The sequence below is a fragment of the Nanorana parkeri genome, unplaced genomic scaffold, assembly GCF_000935625.1.
Source record: "Nanorana parkeri isolate BGI_ZX_2015 unplaced genomic scaffold, ASM93562v1 scaffold517, whole genome shotgun sequence".
NCBI lineage: Eukaryota > Metazoa > Chordata > Amphibia > Anura > Dicroglossidae > Nanorana > Nanorana parkeri.
In genome coordinates, this window is record NW_017306785.1 from 91,164 (window position 1) to 105,635 (window position 14,472).

At 43.0% G+C, this 14,472-nt stretch overlaps 1 protein-coding gene across 1 annotated transcript in view; it reads left to right on the top strand.

Moving 5' to 3' along the window:
• LOC108790965 (C-X-C chemokine receptor type 3-like) overlaps window positions 1-13,106 on the top strand; it is a 61,965-nt gene extending 48,859 nt beyond the window's left edge. Inside the window, exon 4 of the mRNA XM_018561325.1 lies at window positions 12,093-13,106. Coding sequence (XP_018416827.1) covers window positions 12,093-13,100 — 1,008 coding nt within the window. The 3' untranslated portion in view covers window positions 13,101-13,106. The remainder of the gene's footprint in view (window positions 1-12,092) is intronic.
• Window positions 13,107-14,472: the final 1,366 nt, after the last annotated feature.

Below are 14,472 nucleotides of genomic sequence, written 5' to 3' on the forward strand. Positions count from 1 at the left end.
CCCCCGCCCCCCATTTTATACCAGAACCTGGTAGGAAATTTAGGGGGGACCCCATGCAAAATAAAAAAAAATCCCTTTCCAGACCCTTAATCTGAGCAGCGGCCTGGCAGATCAGGAAAAGGGGAGAGGGGAGATCGCATGCCCCCCTCCCCTCCTGCACTGCACAAGGACACATGCCCTGAATATGGGGAGGGTACTTCACTGGAGAGGACACGTAGCAAAACACCTTGTTCCTATGTTAATGAGGGTTCCCTACAACCCTGGCCCGGTGGTTGTGGGTGTCTGTGGGCAGGGGGCTTATCAGAATCTGGGTACCCTCTTTCATGAAGTGGGCACCTAGATGTCACCCCCCTCATGAATGAGTTAGGGGTAGTTGTTACCCCCTCTCATCCACCAAATAAACAGTAAGATAGTAAATAAACATGCCACACCGGTTTGAAAGTCCTTTTTTAATAAATAAACACACACAGTTGTTGACAAGTGTTTTATTCATAAACCCTCCCCCCCAAAAAATGTCCCACATTGTAAATCCACTGTCAATCACATTGTCCAGCAATGTAGATCACAATGCCTACCGCTCGCCAACTTGACGAAAGTAAAAATCCCCGTCGCCGGTTTGGTGTGTTTATTTACTACCTTTAGTTAGTTTAGTGAATGAGAAGGGTTAAGAATTACCCCTCAGTCTTTCACAAGGGAGGGAAGGTGATATCTGGGTGCACCTATTCATAAAGGGGGCACCCAGATTCAGATAAGCCCATCTGCCTGCTGACCCCCAAAACCACATGGCCAGGGTTGTGTGGGAAGAGTCTCTTGATCTCACAACATGGGGACAAGGTGCTTTGCCTGGTGAAGCACCCTCCCCATGTTGAGTGCATGTGACCTGGTATGGTGCGGGGGAGGGGCACACGATCGTCCTCCCCTTTCCTGCTCTCCCAGGCCGCTGCTTGCATCAAGAGTCTGGTAAGTGATTCTGTAAGCGACCCCATGCATTTATTGGGGCATGGGGTTCCCCTAAATTTCTACCAGACCTAAAGGGTCTGGTAGGAATTTGGGTGGACCCCATGCTGGGTTTTTTTTTCAAAATCCGAAAAAAAAGAATCCATCCAAAACAAAACAACAAATTTCTTGAGCCTTTACATGTCTACTTTCTTGTTGGCTTAATGGCTTTGAATATATTTGATAATTAATGTGTAAGACTTTTGTTTTCAGGGTTTGCTGGAGGAGAACTCCCACAGGAAAATGCCACTGCTGCATTTCCTGAATGATATAAGAAGCCAGTGGATGTCTCCACCCAACAGCCTTCACTCATAACTGGATGGGATACCATACACCAGCCATCACTAAATGGCGGACCGCGATCTGTACATGGACCAAGTGGCAGTTCTATCTGGACCGTGATCACTGACCTGCACTGAGTTATGGCGGCCTAACAGTGCCCAACTCTTTAGTCATGGTCATTGGTTTAGCTTTAGTCATTGGTTTCTAGGACTGCTGGCATCCTAGCAACCAATGACATCAGGCAGGGCCACCTATGGGGGGTATTACCAGCCCCACCATACCGGGCCTGGTCCCAGTCCTCCACCATTGTTAATGGAGTCCCTCTCTTCTCTGGGAGGCCTGGGACCATGGTAGAGGGTGTCAGGACGTGCATCAGAGCTGTAAAAACCCAGTTGAAGTGCTGAGTAAAAAGATGATCAAGCACAATCATATGCCCGATCGTCTGTATTGAAGGACAAGGAAAACACCAGGGGTCTAATAGACCCCTGATGTTTACATAATGATGAGGACATATCACCTGAAAATGCTTTCAAATAAATAAGTCAAAAAGTCAAGAATAATAAATTACATATAGATAATAAAGTACATATAGATTTAAAAAAATAACAAATAAAAACAACCCTCCCGCCCCACCATCTGTTTCGAATAAACATGTTCATGTAAGCTGTGTGTTGTAGTGCAGCTGTTAGAGTGAATGCAGCCTAAAAGGCGGACCATGGTATAGACACAGACTGGGTGTCTAATCTATCCGGACCATGATTTTGACCTCAATTAAATTTTTACTCAACTGTATGAATGGGTTTCTTCTCTGTCTATGCCTGCCCATGTTGGCGAAGAAACTCAGAAAGAAGGCTGCTATGCAGGAATGTTACCAGGACTGGAGTAATGCAGATATCAATTTTCTGTGGCTTGTTATTTGAATGTGTGTGCCAATTTAGGCACAAGACCAGGGAATGTTGGAACGGATAAAATTGACATCTGTGATACAGCCTTGATGTAAAGGTGTGCCCTGCCTCCTAAAAGATCAATCATCCTGGGACTTTCTGATGAGGTCATTAAATAATACAGCGCTCATCTCAGGGGAGGAAAATGCCTTTCCCTGAGATCTCATGAGATTACAGATGAGATTTCCCAGCAATGAACTGCTAATGTAAAGTTCCAGGATGCAACAATTGGGCACATTACATCACTAAAGCCCAAGAGGACCAGGAAGTGGAAAAAATAATAATTGTAAGTGAAAGAAAAATATGTTTAACTAATGAATGTAAGATGATTTCTTATCAGTATGCAGGAGCTGCATGCTGAGGTGATTATTAGTCAAAGGGGGTAACGGTCTGCTTTAGCAAGCATTTAGCATTTGACCCTTGCAGAGCAGGGGGGGCACTGCAAGAGATTTTTTTTCAGCCTGGGCAACCGCTTTAAATGTTTTTAAATATATAAATAGTATAACAGTGTGTTGATAAAGAAGGACTGAGCTCCGTCGAAACGTTGACAATAAAATGCTAAGGGCTAGTTCACACCACAAACAGTGTGTTCCGGCCTGATTTGGTGCCGGAATGCACTGGATCGCATCCCGGCCAGCTCCCTGTGTTCAGGAGTGGGAGGGGGCATGGTGGTGCATTGAAGTCTGGCACTGCAGCCACGCCCTTCGGCCGCAGTGCGATCACCTGCACCTGAGTGCATGGCACATTAATGCCTGTGTTCTGGTCCGGTGCGGTCAGAAAAAATGCTGCATGCACAATTTTTTCTGACCGCACTGGCCCGGGACGCAGTAAGATGCTTTTGGTGGCTGGAGGAAGAAGTGGCATGTCCTGGAAGCAGGCTGGGGAGCTGCAGGTAAGAGGAGCAGCATGTGTGCAGGGAAAGGGATCCTCCACAGCCCATCATATATCCTGCACAGCCCACCTTAAAGTCTCTGTGCAAGGTCTATGGTGGGATGTGCAGGATCTATGGTGGTCTCAGCCTGACATCCTGCAGTGCCCACCAGAGATCCTTTCCAGCCCACCTGAGACCACGGCTTCCCTGCAACACTAAGGCCTCATTCACACTGCTTAGAGTTGGCCCATACACATCTATGCTGGTGCGGGTGTCCATGCTCGGGCGCAGATCCATCCTGTCTGTGTATGAGTACGGACATCCGCACCCGCACGGATGTGCAGTTCAGGTGAGCGTACGGCTGCGTCCTCCCATAGAGAACAGGCTACTGTGTACAAATCACGGCCGTGCACGTCCCACGGATCTGTACGGGCGAACTCTAAGCAGTGTGAATGAGGCCTAATAGCGCAAACTGTCAGAAGCTGTATCCAGCGACTTGACAGGTTACGCAAAATGTCTTGAAAAGAAAGGGGTGGAACAAATTTAGATGCGGGGGGTGCCAAGTTTCGTTTTGCCTAGGGCAGCACGAAACTTAATACATTGCTGCCCGTGAGTGCTTCTATATCGACCAATTTAATTAGCAAAAAGGTAGAAAAACTAATTTTAAAGAGACTCGGTCACTTTGCCCATTGATATTAGCCCACATCCTGACTGACCTATACTTACTTTTGTCGTGTAAGCTGTGATTCAGATTACCCAAAAACAGCTGGATTTAGGTTTTCTCAAAAGTCATTGTTTTCTGTTGCACTATTTGTATTATTAATCATGTTATTTTCTATAGCAACAATATTTTCAGTAATGCATGTCTGCTACATAATATCTGTGCTGGAGTTTTTACAGTAACCACTTCCCCTCTCATACCTCCCAGACAGCCCCTTCTCCTCATCACTCTCAGACTTAAGCTTTATAAGCTTTGGAGTCTTCTTTAAAGGAAGCAAGGTATCCTCTCTCTTATTCTGCAGCCAGTTTGAAGGCTTCTATCGTAATATATTGCAGGATGACCTCCGCATACGATTACGTAAGTATTACTAACATGCATCTTATTAAAAAAGGGATTCAAATAGGGATTCAAGGGATTCTCACTCAGCTCAAATGGACAGTAAACAAATAGAGGTAGACTATAGAAGTAACCCACAATTACTTAATCAGAAACAGTTATTTCATATTCATTTAATAACATTTTTATAGCAACGCATTTATTAGTCCTTCATACTGTAGTGAATGCTTTTCTATGTAATGTATTCTCAAAGCTTAACACTCTGACCTAAACACAGAGATATGCAATCCTATACAATCTATATCAAAACCTGCAAATATTTGGGTCCCTGTACTCAGGATTAATAGGAGAAAATCATTTAGCCCATCTCTCTGCTTTATTTAGACTTAAAGTTACTGTAACCTCCGGAGGTAAATCTTAAAAATGCATTCAAGTACCTTAACTATTAACAAAAATGTATCTTATTTGTGTATCACTCGGCTGTAGATCATCAAATCATCTCTGAATTGGTGTTGACACTGTCCTTACTCATGGAGGGTGGCTACTTTTGTTCCCCATGGTCCCTGTGTGTGTGTAAAGTAGTTACTGCTCCAAGCTCACTCCCAGGATGGACTACAATCTCAATACAAATTAGTAAACAATTTGTGAGATTGTAGTCCATCACTGGAGCGAGCTTGGAGTGGTCCTACACAGCATCTATATATTCAGAATATATACGGGTCTATTCACAAAGCTGCCGAAGGATCTGGCGGTAGCTTCGGCCGATCCTTCGGCTAGCTTCGGCATCTAAGCTCTCCTACCCGTTCCACAGCAAGCAAGTGCTGAAAAAGGTGTAAGGTCACTGATTGTCACCCTTGAACGAGAAGTGCGTTACTTGCCGAATTACCGGGTGAAAATAATAAGCAAAAAGCTGAAGAAAAAAAACAAATGCAACCACCACATCTAAGGGCTGTTAAACTGTAACGTATGAAATTTTTGTCTTTGGGTTTTTACACACTTTAAGTGCATGCGCTGCTAGCGCTGATCTGCCACAGTCTGGACAAAAATAGGAAACTCAAAGCAACCTATCTAAAGCTCTGCTAAAAACTGGATGCCTTTTACCTGATTTACTTAAAATAAAACGCTGCACAATGGCAACCTATTATAGGAACAGCTGTAGAATGAAAATCTGAGGTGTTTTTTTTACTGACCTAAAGAATTCTACTGCCATATAAGCGTAAAAATTGGTAATATCAAGCTACAAAAAATGCTTGACATAATAATAGGGTAAGACGTGAATGTTTGGATTTATTTGCTATGTTTAAGTTTTTTTTGACAAATGCTTTGTATCTTTTTTTTTTTTTATTTTAGTAGCATGATGCTGTACGAAGTTAGCCAAACCCCTAATTTGCTAAGTTTTTGTAGATGCAATTTTTATTGTTTTTGCCTTTTTACAGACAGTATGCAATACCAGGTCTGACAAACACCACGAACAGCAAAGAGATACAATCAAATATGAATGTTTTCTCCATAATACAAATGATTGTTTTAGGATATGTAACTAATGCTGAGGTCTTGGAAATATTATTGGGGCGGGCAATGTTTTACAGTTAAAAAAAGTCCTGGCACATTTCACATCTAAGTTAAAGTGACATTTAAGCCAAAAAACATTTTCCCTCCCCCCAATGTAAATGTTAGCACTTACCTTAAATGATGTCTCTTTTTCCGATCTTCCTCTTCTTTCCTGATGTTTTCATCTGTCCCTCCAGCGGTGTGACGTCACTCCGATCCAGCGCTGACTGCTCTGTCTCTCCGATCCAGCGGTGTCTGCAGGCGGGTGCACGCGTCCATAGACTTACCTTGCGTCTCTGCTCGTCTCCCGGCCGAGAATCAGAACTGCGCATGCGCCCGCCCCACGATCCTTTGCGGCCGTACGAGCAGTTCCTGATTCTCGGCGCGGGAACGAGCGGCGATAACGAGGTAAGTTTAAAATGATTTTAAGCTGGTTTTTTTTGTTTTGTTTTTACACTTCTTGCCTATATCGACTGCATGCTAGCAGTAGATATAAGCAAAAAAAAACGGAGGGTTTAGAACCCATTTAAGCTGCCCATACACCTTGCAATCATCGGACGAAACTTCTCGTCCGATGATCGAACAGTCGTACAATTTTCGTACAGCGGCCCCAACCTGCCCCGATTAGCGCAAGGTTCAATCAGCAATAATTTTAAAAAAGCACCTGGACGAATTGCGGTAATCCACCGCACGTATTTTCGTTTGCGCATGTGCAGTGTAAATTGTACGAAAACGCGTATCGCATACGAAAATCGGCCGATATTCGTAAGGTGTATGGGCAACTTTAAGCTAGCCATACACAGATCACTTGATTCTCCAATCCACATTAAATAGTGTGGATGGAGGAAACTGCACTCCCGGCAATTGAATTAAGGCTTCTGTCTGTCTCCACAGATGCCTGAGTTACCAAGTAGTGAGAGCACCTCACTACATAAATAGAAATAGAATGCAGTCACTGTTCAACCAACAATTTTTCACCCGTGGTTTTGGAATCAAGTTTTGTCAAGCCTGGTGGGAGCGACAAGACCACCCATGGCCTGAATTTTGGCCAATTTAACAAAAATCACCTGACCTTCAAGTCGTTTATGGCCAGGCTTAGTCTATTTGGAGTCTATTTGGAGTGCCTATGTATCTTTAAACATTGCCCTGAAAGTTAATTGGCTTCTTTGACAGAGGTAATAACATCAATGGAAATGCTATTTGTCCATCTCTACTTTGTTATCCACAAGATCTGACAAATAATTTTTCAATAACTGATCCCTTAGTTAAGCAGCATTTGAGGATTAGAACACTGTGCTTCGATGCCAGCCATCCGTGCAAAAAGGAATGGCAAGGATCCAGTTCCTGGCAGAGCTGAGATAGTTCTCGCCAGCATTCCCTGCCAGGGGGCCCCCGAGCTTAACTTACTGTAGATAGAAAATTAGTGTTTTACATTTTCAGCTATTTCCAACTAGACCTCACAATTTGTGCTTTCTGAAGATCCCTGCAGGTAGCTGTGACCAACCATTCTGCAGCAAATATGACCAATAGGACAGGTTTGAGAACCTTGTTTGGTTGCTAATTTTTCCCTATACATATCTCAGGCAGCAGGGCAGTCTGACTGTCTTCAACCTCTTCTACCTGCATATATAAACTTATATGCACATCCCAACTACCATACTACACTGGGGAAGGGAGGATGCAGTTATTGTTTGATTGTTAGCATTTGTATAGTCATTGCCATTGGCCATGCATATAAATTTATAACTGTGGAGAGGTCCACTAAAGGAATATGAGTGATGTGTGCCTTCTGTTCAACTGCAGTATTACTTGAAGGCAATACAAGTTTACTTTCTATAATAATTTCAATACATAAAATGTACGACTTTAATTAAAGAGAGACTTTAAAAGAGAACTATGGGGTAACCTTTTTAGTTCTCTTTAGGGTCACAGTAGGACAAATGCTCATATACTAACCTCCTCCCTTGACCAAAAGCTCAGTATATAGCGGGCTGTTGCCCGCTATATACTGAGAGGGCTGCAGCCGGGACGGACCCCCACAATACTGTCGCGATCCACCCAGATGGCTGATTGACAGCGAGCTCTGCCTATCTAGAGGCAGAGCCAACTGTGCCCGCCCCCTCTCCAGTCTGTTACTCCAATCAGCATTGGAGGATCGGAGAAGGGGGAATCCCTGTGGGAAGCGGTGATTAAAAGTCACAGCTGTCTGCAGGGAGATGATCGAGAAGTGAGCGAGCGACGGTATCTGTTCACTCACTTCCCGATCAATAGAGCTGACCTGTGACAGTTTCATTGTCACAGGTCGGCTCTAACTATGAGGATGAGTGTAAATCACTCACCTCATAGTTCTACTTTTAATTATTTGGAGTCAGTCCTAATTATTTGGAGTCAGTCCTAAAACGTTAATTCCCTGCACTGATGCCCCCTCTTCCCTGAGAACTTCTGCCCATAGCACTGGTCCATAAAAATGTACTGACTATGCTGATAGATCTCCTACTACATGGTCCTTAATTTCCACATACTTTATATTAAGCTCAATGACATTAAGGAGGTTTGCCCAGGGGTGGGGGGGGCATCTAAATTTTGCTATTGGGCCCCATGATCAGTAGTTATGGCCCTGGTATAACACTCACTCAATCTACTGTATCTTTAGACTTGTCACCATAGGATATAAAGTGTTTAAGAGCTAAAAAAACACCCCCTTCCTCATCTCCATAACATAGAGGGAAGTGTTTTGGAGTTACCAGAGGTGAACTGAGCGAGGTTGATAACACTGCTTGAGATAGCAACGCAGAGTGCTCCAAAACTTGCAAGTTCCCCTGGTTTGTGGTGGGCTCAACGGGTATTTTTTGCATCCATTGAACAGATATTTAAAAAACTCATTCAATTATATATTTAAAGGAGAACTATGAGGTGAGTGCTTTTCACTCACCTCATAGTTCTAGCCGAACAAAAGGGAACAAAGGAAGGGAAATGAACTGCTAAGGTTTACATAGTCTTTAGGCATATAAAGGGAACATATTGTTTTACTAGTCCATTTTTTTTTAATAAACATATAATAAAGTATCAAAGTATAAAATCACACACACCCTGTAACACAAAGCAATCTAAAATCTATTTGCTAGGTTTTTTTTTTCTCTGCCCAGGACCACAGCTGTATACCTTTTCCACTAGGTGTATCAGAAGCTGACTCATACTGAGAATCCACATGTGTGTGTAAACCGACTTGCGGTGATAAACATTATTTTTTACAAATAATACAAAAGATTTACTACATACACATGCTACATACTGTACTTGCACATTTCTGAAAGAGATTTTTTTTTTTTAGTTTTGTTTTACAGAAGAACTCCGGGTAAGTGACAAATTAATCCATGCAGTGGGGCTAATCACCCGATCCTCGATCCCAATGAGATAGGCTCCCGTGGTCTAAGCCCCACTGATGCCCTCACATGTAATACAAGTCCACTGACTTGCATTGGACATGTGGAGGCCAAGGGACTTACCACAGCCGGAGTGGAGGGTGATAGAGGTGGCCAGTCACCGCTGCAGGACCTGAGAATCAGTTGAGTATATCTTTTTAATTTAGATCCTAGACAAAAGTGAGTGGAGGTAGCCCCACGTCCAGGATTCATTTGTAATTTGCCCAGAGTTCTACTGTATGCTTAACACCAGGGAAACTGCTCAGTACATTAATTGGTAGGTCAGTCTGTGAAAGGATGTGTAATCCTGTCCAGCCTCTTTTGCGATTCATACACTTCTGCCAGACAGCACAGTCAGGAGGTTGATACCGTTTTCTCTGTTAAAGTTAAGGATTACATTGGTGTTGCTTCCTCATTGACAGCCCAATGATTGGACAGTGAGGGAGCAGCAACACACAGAGAGGTCATCCACTTTGCTTACTATACTGGCAGCATGTTCCTTGTTAGCATATGTATATGTACTGTAGCAGAGCTTGGTTTGCTACTAGTGCTGCACCTCAGTCTCCAGTCTGCTGTACAGGGGATGAAGGAACTGACATCGACACAGATTCACATCATTATGCTAGCTGTGGGTAAAATGCATTTAATCATTTTTAAAGCGGACCTTTACACTCAAAAATCAAATTCTACCAATGCATCCCTCTATGTATGATGATTAATAATAACATAGACATGTCAGGTGTAAAATGCTGTGATTGTGAAATACTTACACTTGCAGAGCATTCACTTCCTGCTTTGAAAGGGTAAAATGACTTCAGTTTGCCAAAGCAATGCACCCTGGGATTGCCTTGTCATCAGCAGAGCATTGCTGGGAAATGTCATCTGTAATCTCATGAGATCTAAGGGAAATACATTTTCCTCCCCTGCGATGATGTGCATAGTCACATGTCCTATTCACATGTCTAGTCACATGTGCCAGAAATCCAGGAAGTAATAGGAGAGCTAGTAATCTGCACTTAGTAAACATGGCCACTGTCAGAAAACTGGGGAAGGAAAGAGAAATAAGGTGTGCAAAGAATACAACGCCGGCAATTCTCTAGTCATTACTAAACATTTCTAAAGGTATGTTTGCTGTTATTTTAAAGATATAGGTAAAGGTCTGATTTAAAGGAACACACAACTGCATTAAAATGTATTTGAAAGACATACATTTTCTTTTATTTTGAATAGAGTGGGGAAGGGTCCAAACCTCTGTCAGTTTTTATTGCTGTCTGGGTCTCCCCTGGAGAGATTGCCCTTCCTATTAGTCCTGGTGACTAAAACGATAAGAAATCCAAAATTGTACAGTTGTCACCAAACAAGGGGATGAGAGGACATTCAAATGTGACTAAATCCTCCTATCCCATCTCTCTCCTGACCGGACAGAAACCCAAATCCAACTGGGTGGGTGCGGTGGTGATGCCTCCGTGAAATGTAGATAGATGAAAGCAGTCACTCGCACTCCATGATATTAAAGTCAATGCTGTTTATTGACTGAGATAACACACATCTCCTTAGCGACGTTTCGAGACCATGCGGTCCCGTCCTCCTGTTTGCCTGAGGACTGGACCGCATGGTCTCGAAACGTCGCTAAGGAGATGTGTGTTATCTCAGTCAATAAACAGCATTGACTTTAATATCATGGAGTGCAAGTGACTACTTTCATCTATCGACATTCAAATGTGGACACCTGTTCTAGCTACAACTGTCTAACAGGGGATTTCCTCTTACTTCCTGATATGTCACCAGGACAGGGAGTGAAGAGAAGTATTGTCAGTGGGGTATAGACAGCAAAAAAATAAGCTTGGGAAGTAGTGAAGTAGAGGAAAGGTGTGCGGCCAGGGCTGTCCCTAAGGTATTCACTGCCTGAGGCCATGTGCTGGTGTTCAGGGGTGAGGGGGGAGGGGTTGTGCTGGCAGGGGATGGCCACTGAAGAGGTGAGTGCTGGCAGGGAATGGTCACTGGGGAGGGGGTGCTGTTGTTGTCCAGCGCCCACCCAGCTCACTGACATCATTAGTTAGCAGAAGCTTAGCGAAACGCAAGCCAGAGCATCCCAACTGGTGATGTCAGTGAGCTGGGTGGGAAGACGCGCAGGGTGTCACAGGTTTCCAGGAGCTCTTAGCAACCTGGGATGCTGTGGCCACCTCCCCTCACCACCCCACCACCCAGCTGCCCCAATGAGATGCCTCAGGCTTCCTCATTATAGGGCGGCCTTGTGTAAGGCACTGGAACTCTTAGAGTGGTAAGTGTTTAAGCAATGTAGAGGTGACCAAAAGTTGGTTTATTGCTCGAGTAAGTACTGGGTGTGCAAAAGCAAAACATATAAAGTCCAGGTTTTATTATATCCAGATTCTTATATCATAAAAATCCAATGCGTTTTAGTAGTTTAAACAGTGCCCCTTCATCAAGGCTTGGTACTGTTGATCGGAGCGTGTACAAGAATGATAACATTAGAGGTATTCAGAGGGGTAATTACTTAGTATGATCACTCCAGATGTCGTAGCCATTCAACAGCATCAAACCCTGATGAAGCTTGATCCTTTAAACCTTGAAACGCATTGGCTTTTCATGATACAGGAATCTGATTAAAATAAATCTGGACTTTATACATTCTGATTTTGGTGCTTTCCCCCCTGCAGACCCAAAACAAAATATAGGCTGACAGGGGTGTTAGTTTATCCTTACGTTATCTGAAAATAAAATAGGGAAACATTTTAGCCGTACATACACTTATTTTATTAATATCTGCCTAGTGTTTAACTTCAAATGTGCAAACCTTAGTAAACCTATTCCATGCATGACTGTCCTGCAACTATTGATTCAAGGAGAAAGCAAGTGTTTTCAGTTAACTTATAATAATTTTGAATAGCTTCACTATTTTAGGTTTACTGAGTAGTCATAATAATATTTTTTTTTATTACTGTCTACAGCCATATACAGAAGGGCCAGAGGACGAGGAGGCCATTGCCTGTGAGACGATTGAGTCAGTCGGTAGCTTTGCTACCTATTTCATCCCAATTGCTTATATGGTGGTTTTCTTGTTGGATCTATTAGGCAATGGGCTGGTGATGTATGTGCTAACAGTAAGACGCTCCCCTTGGCTTCTAGCAGACCACTACTTGTTCCAACTTGCCTTGTCAGATCTTCTTCTTGGACTCACTTTGCCTTTTTGGGCCTTCCAGTACAGTTTTCACTGGATCATTGGTGACATCCCTTGCAAGATTCTCGGAGCTCTTTATACCATAAATATATACAGCACCATCTTCTTCTTGGTGAGCATAAGCATAAATCGCTATTTCTCAATCGTCCACGCCATAGAACTTCATAAAAAGCAGCGACCTCTGCACACGGTTTTCATCTGCATTTTTATCTGGGTGTTCTCCTGCACTCTATCCTGGCAAGAGCTTCATTTCCGAAAATCCGAAGGCTCATTTTGCACGTATAACTTTCCTTTAGGTCAGTCCACTTTTTGGAGAGTTGTTCTACAGCTTTTAGAACTTGCCATTGGATTCATCCTTCCATTAGTGTTTATGGTGTACTCCTACTCTCGGATATTCTGCACACTTCAAAGGTCCAGGCACAACCACTCTCGACGATCGCAGATGGTTATTATAGTCCTTTTACTTGTGTTTGTCTTCTGCTGGACACCTTACAAAGCTTTACAACTTGTCGACAGCCTGCAACGTTTGAAAATTATCAGTCGTGACTGTTATTTGGAGAAGATCCTGGACATTGGGATGATTGTCACCGAGGCTTTGGGTCTTTCTCACGTGTGCATAAACCCCATTGTGTATGCATTTGTTGGTGTTAAGTTTAGGAGAGAAATCTTTAAAGTTTTCAAAAGATTGTCCAACCAGGTCTTTCACTCCACAGTGGTTATCTCTAGAGATGGGACAATCTTCACGGACTCTAACTGCTCCTATTCTAGAATCATGTGACCATCTTCATTTACAATCTGCCACCATATTCCATTTATCATGTCTGTTTCATCATTTATTATATTGTTGACTTGATGTAACACTGTATATATTAGCAACACATATGCCATACATTACCTTTTAAATAGTGCTTAAAAGTGCTTAATCAGTGTCATAGAACAAATAGGCTTATTTAATAAGGCAGAGAGAAAACGCAACAGGCTACAGTGACCAATCAGCATTGAGCTAACTTGCTGCTGATGCATGCAATTAGTTAATCTAAGTTACTTCACATTGCATTTTAAGCTCAGCTCTTGGTGTAACTTTTATTAAAAGGATAGAATGTGTGATTACGATTTCCTACCTACACACTCTGAGAAGTCGCAATTCATATAAACCTCACTATTAGTAACTTTAAGAAAAGCAAAAGTGCAAAAGCATACATTTTCTCTGAGACTGTAATATATCTCAACCTAAGAACAAAAATATAATATGTTGCAGCTTACCAGTCTATAGATGTGGGGGCTGCATTCGTTTTCTTTTTCAGCCTCAGTACATTTTCTGCTAGTACAAAAATCCAGTGGCTTTGTAATTTCCTGTGCACAGAATTTAAACAATCTTATCCCTTTTGCCCCTTTACTCTGATCGAACCTAACCCACCTTCCCCTACCACAGACCGCCGCAGCCTCCGGTAATTGTTTACATCCAATGCCGCAAGTCTCACTGTCCTGACTGAGCAATACAGCCTCATAAACTTCTATAGGACTGTGTCCTGAGACTGGAGAGGAAAATAAATGGTCCCATAGAAGTCTATTGGGCTGTAATGCACAGGTGTGGCCAGGAACACCAGAGGTCACCGATGTTGAGGTAAGTATGCATCTGTGGATGTGGGGGAGGTTAAGTTAGGTCAGGGTAAACCGGCAAAAGGGATGGGTGCACTTTGTTTAAAAGTGCACTTATCTTTTTACTGCAGTGGAGACAAATGAGGTCAGGGACGTGGTTGAGTTGTCTAGCAGAGATGAGTGGATCACAACTGTGACTCAATAGACTTTTCAGAAGGAGGTCAGCAATAGTCCTGCCCAGGAACAGCATGAGAGACCTGTGTTGGTTGTGTCATGTGACATAAGCTGCTCAGCAGAGTGCTGGTTGTCTGGAAACAATCAAATTCTATAAGCGCTCTGCAGAGTAGTATCTAGGAACTGAATTAAGAACAAAATACTACGATCTGAAAGTTTCTAAAAGAAGAAGACCTCTGGATAGCAGCCACAGCGGTAAGCGGAGTTATAGCAGTACCCTTATTTCTACAATATCCGGAGATCACATCATCATGAAGTTCCTTTTTAAACTTCCCTTAACAACAGGTGTCTCCTTTTTCTGCTGTTTTACTACTAAA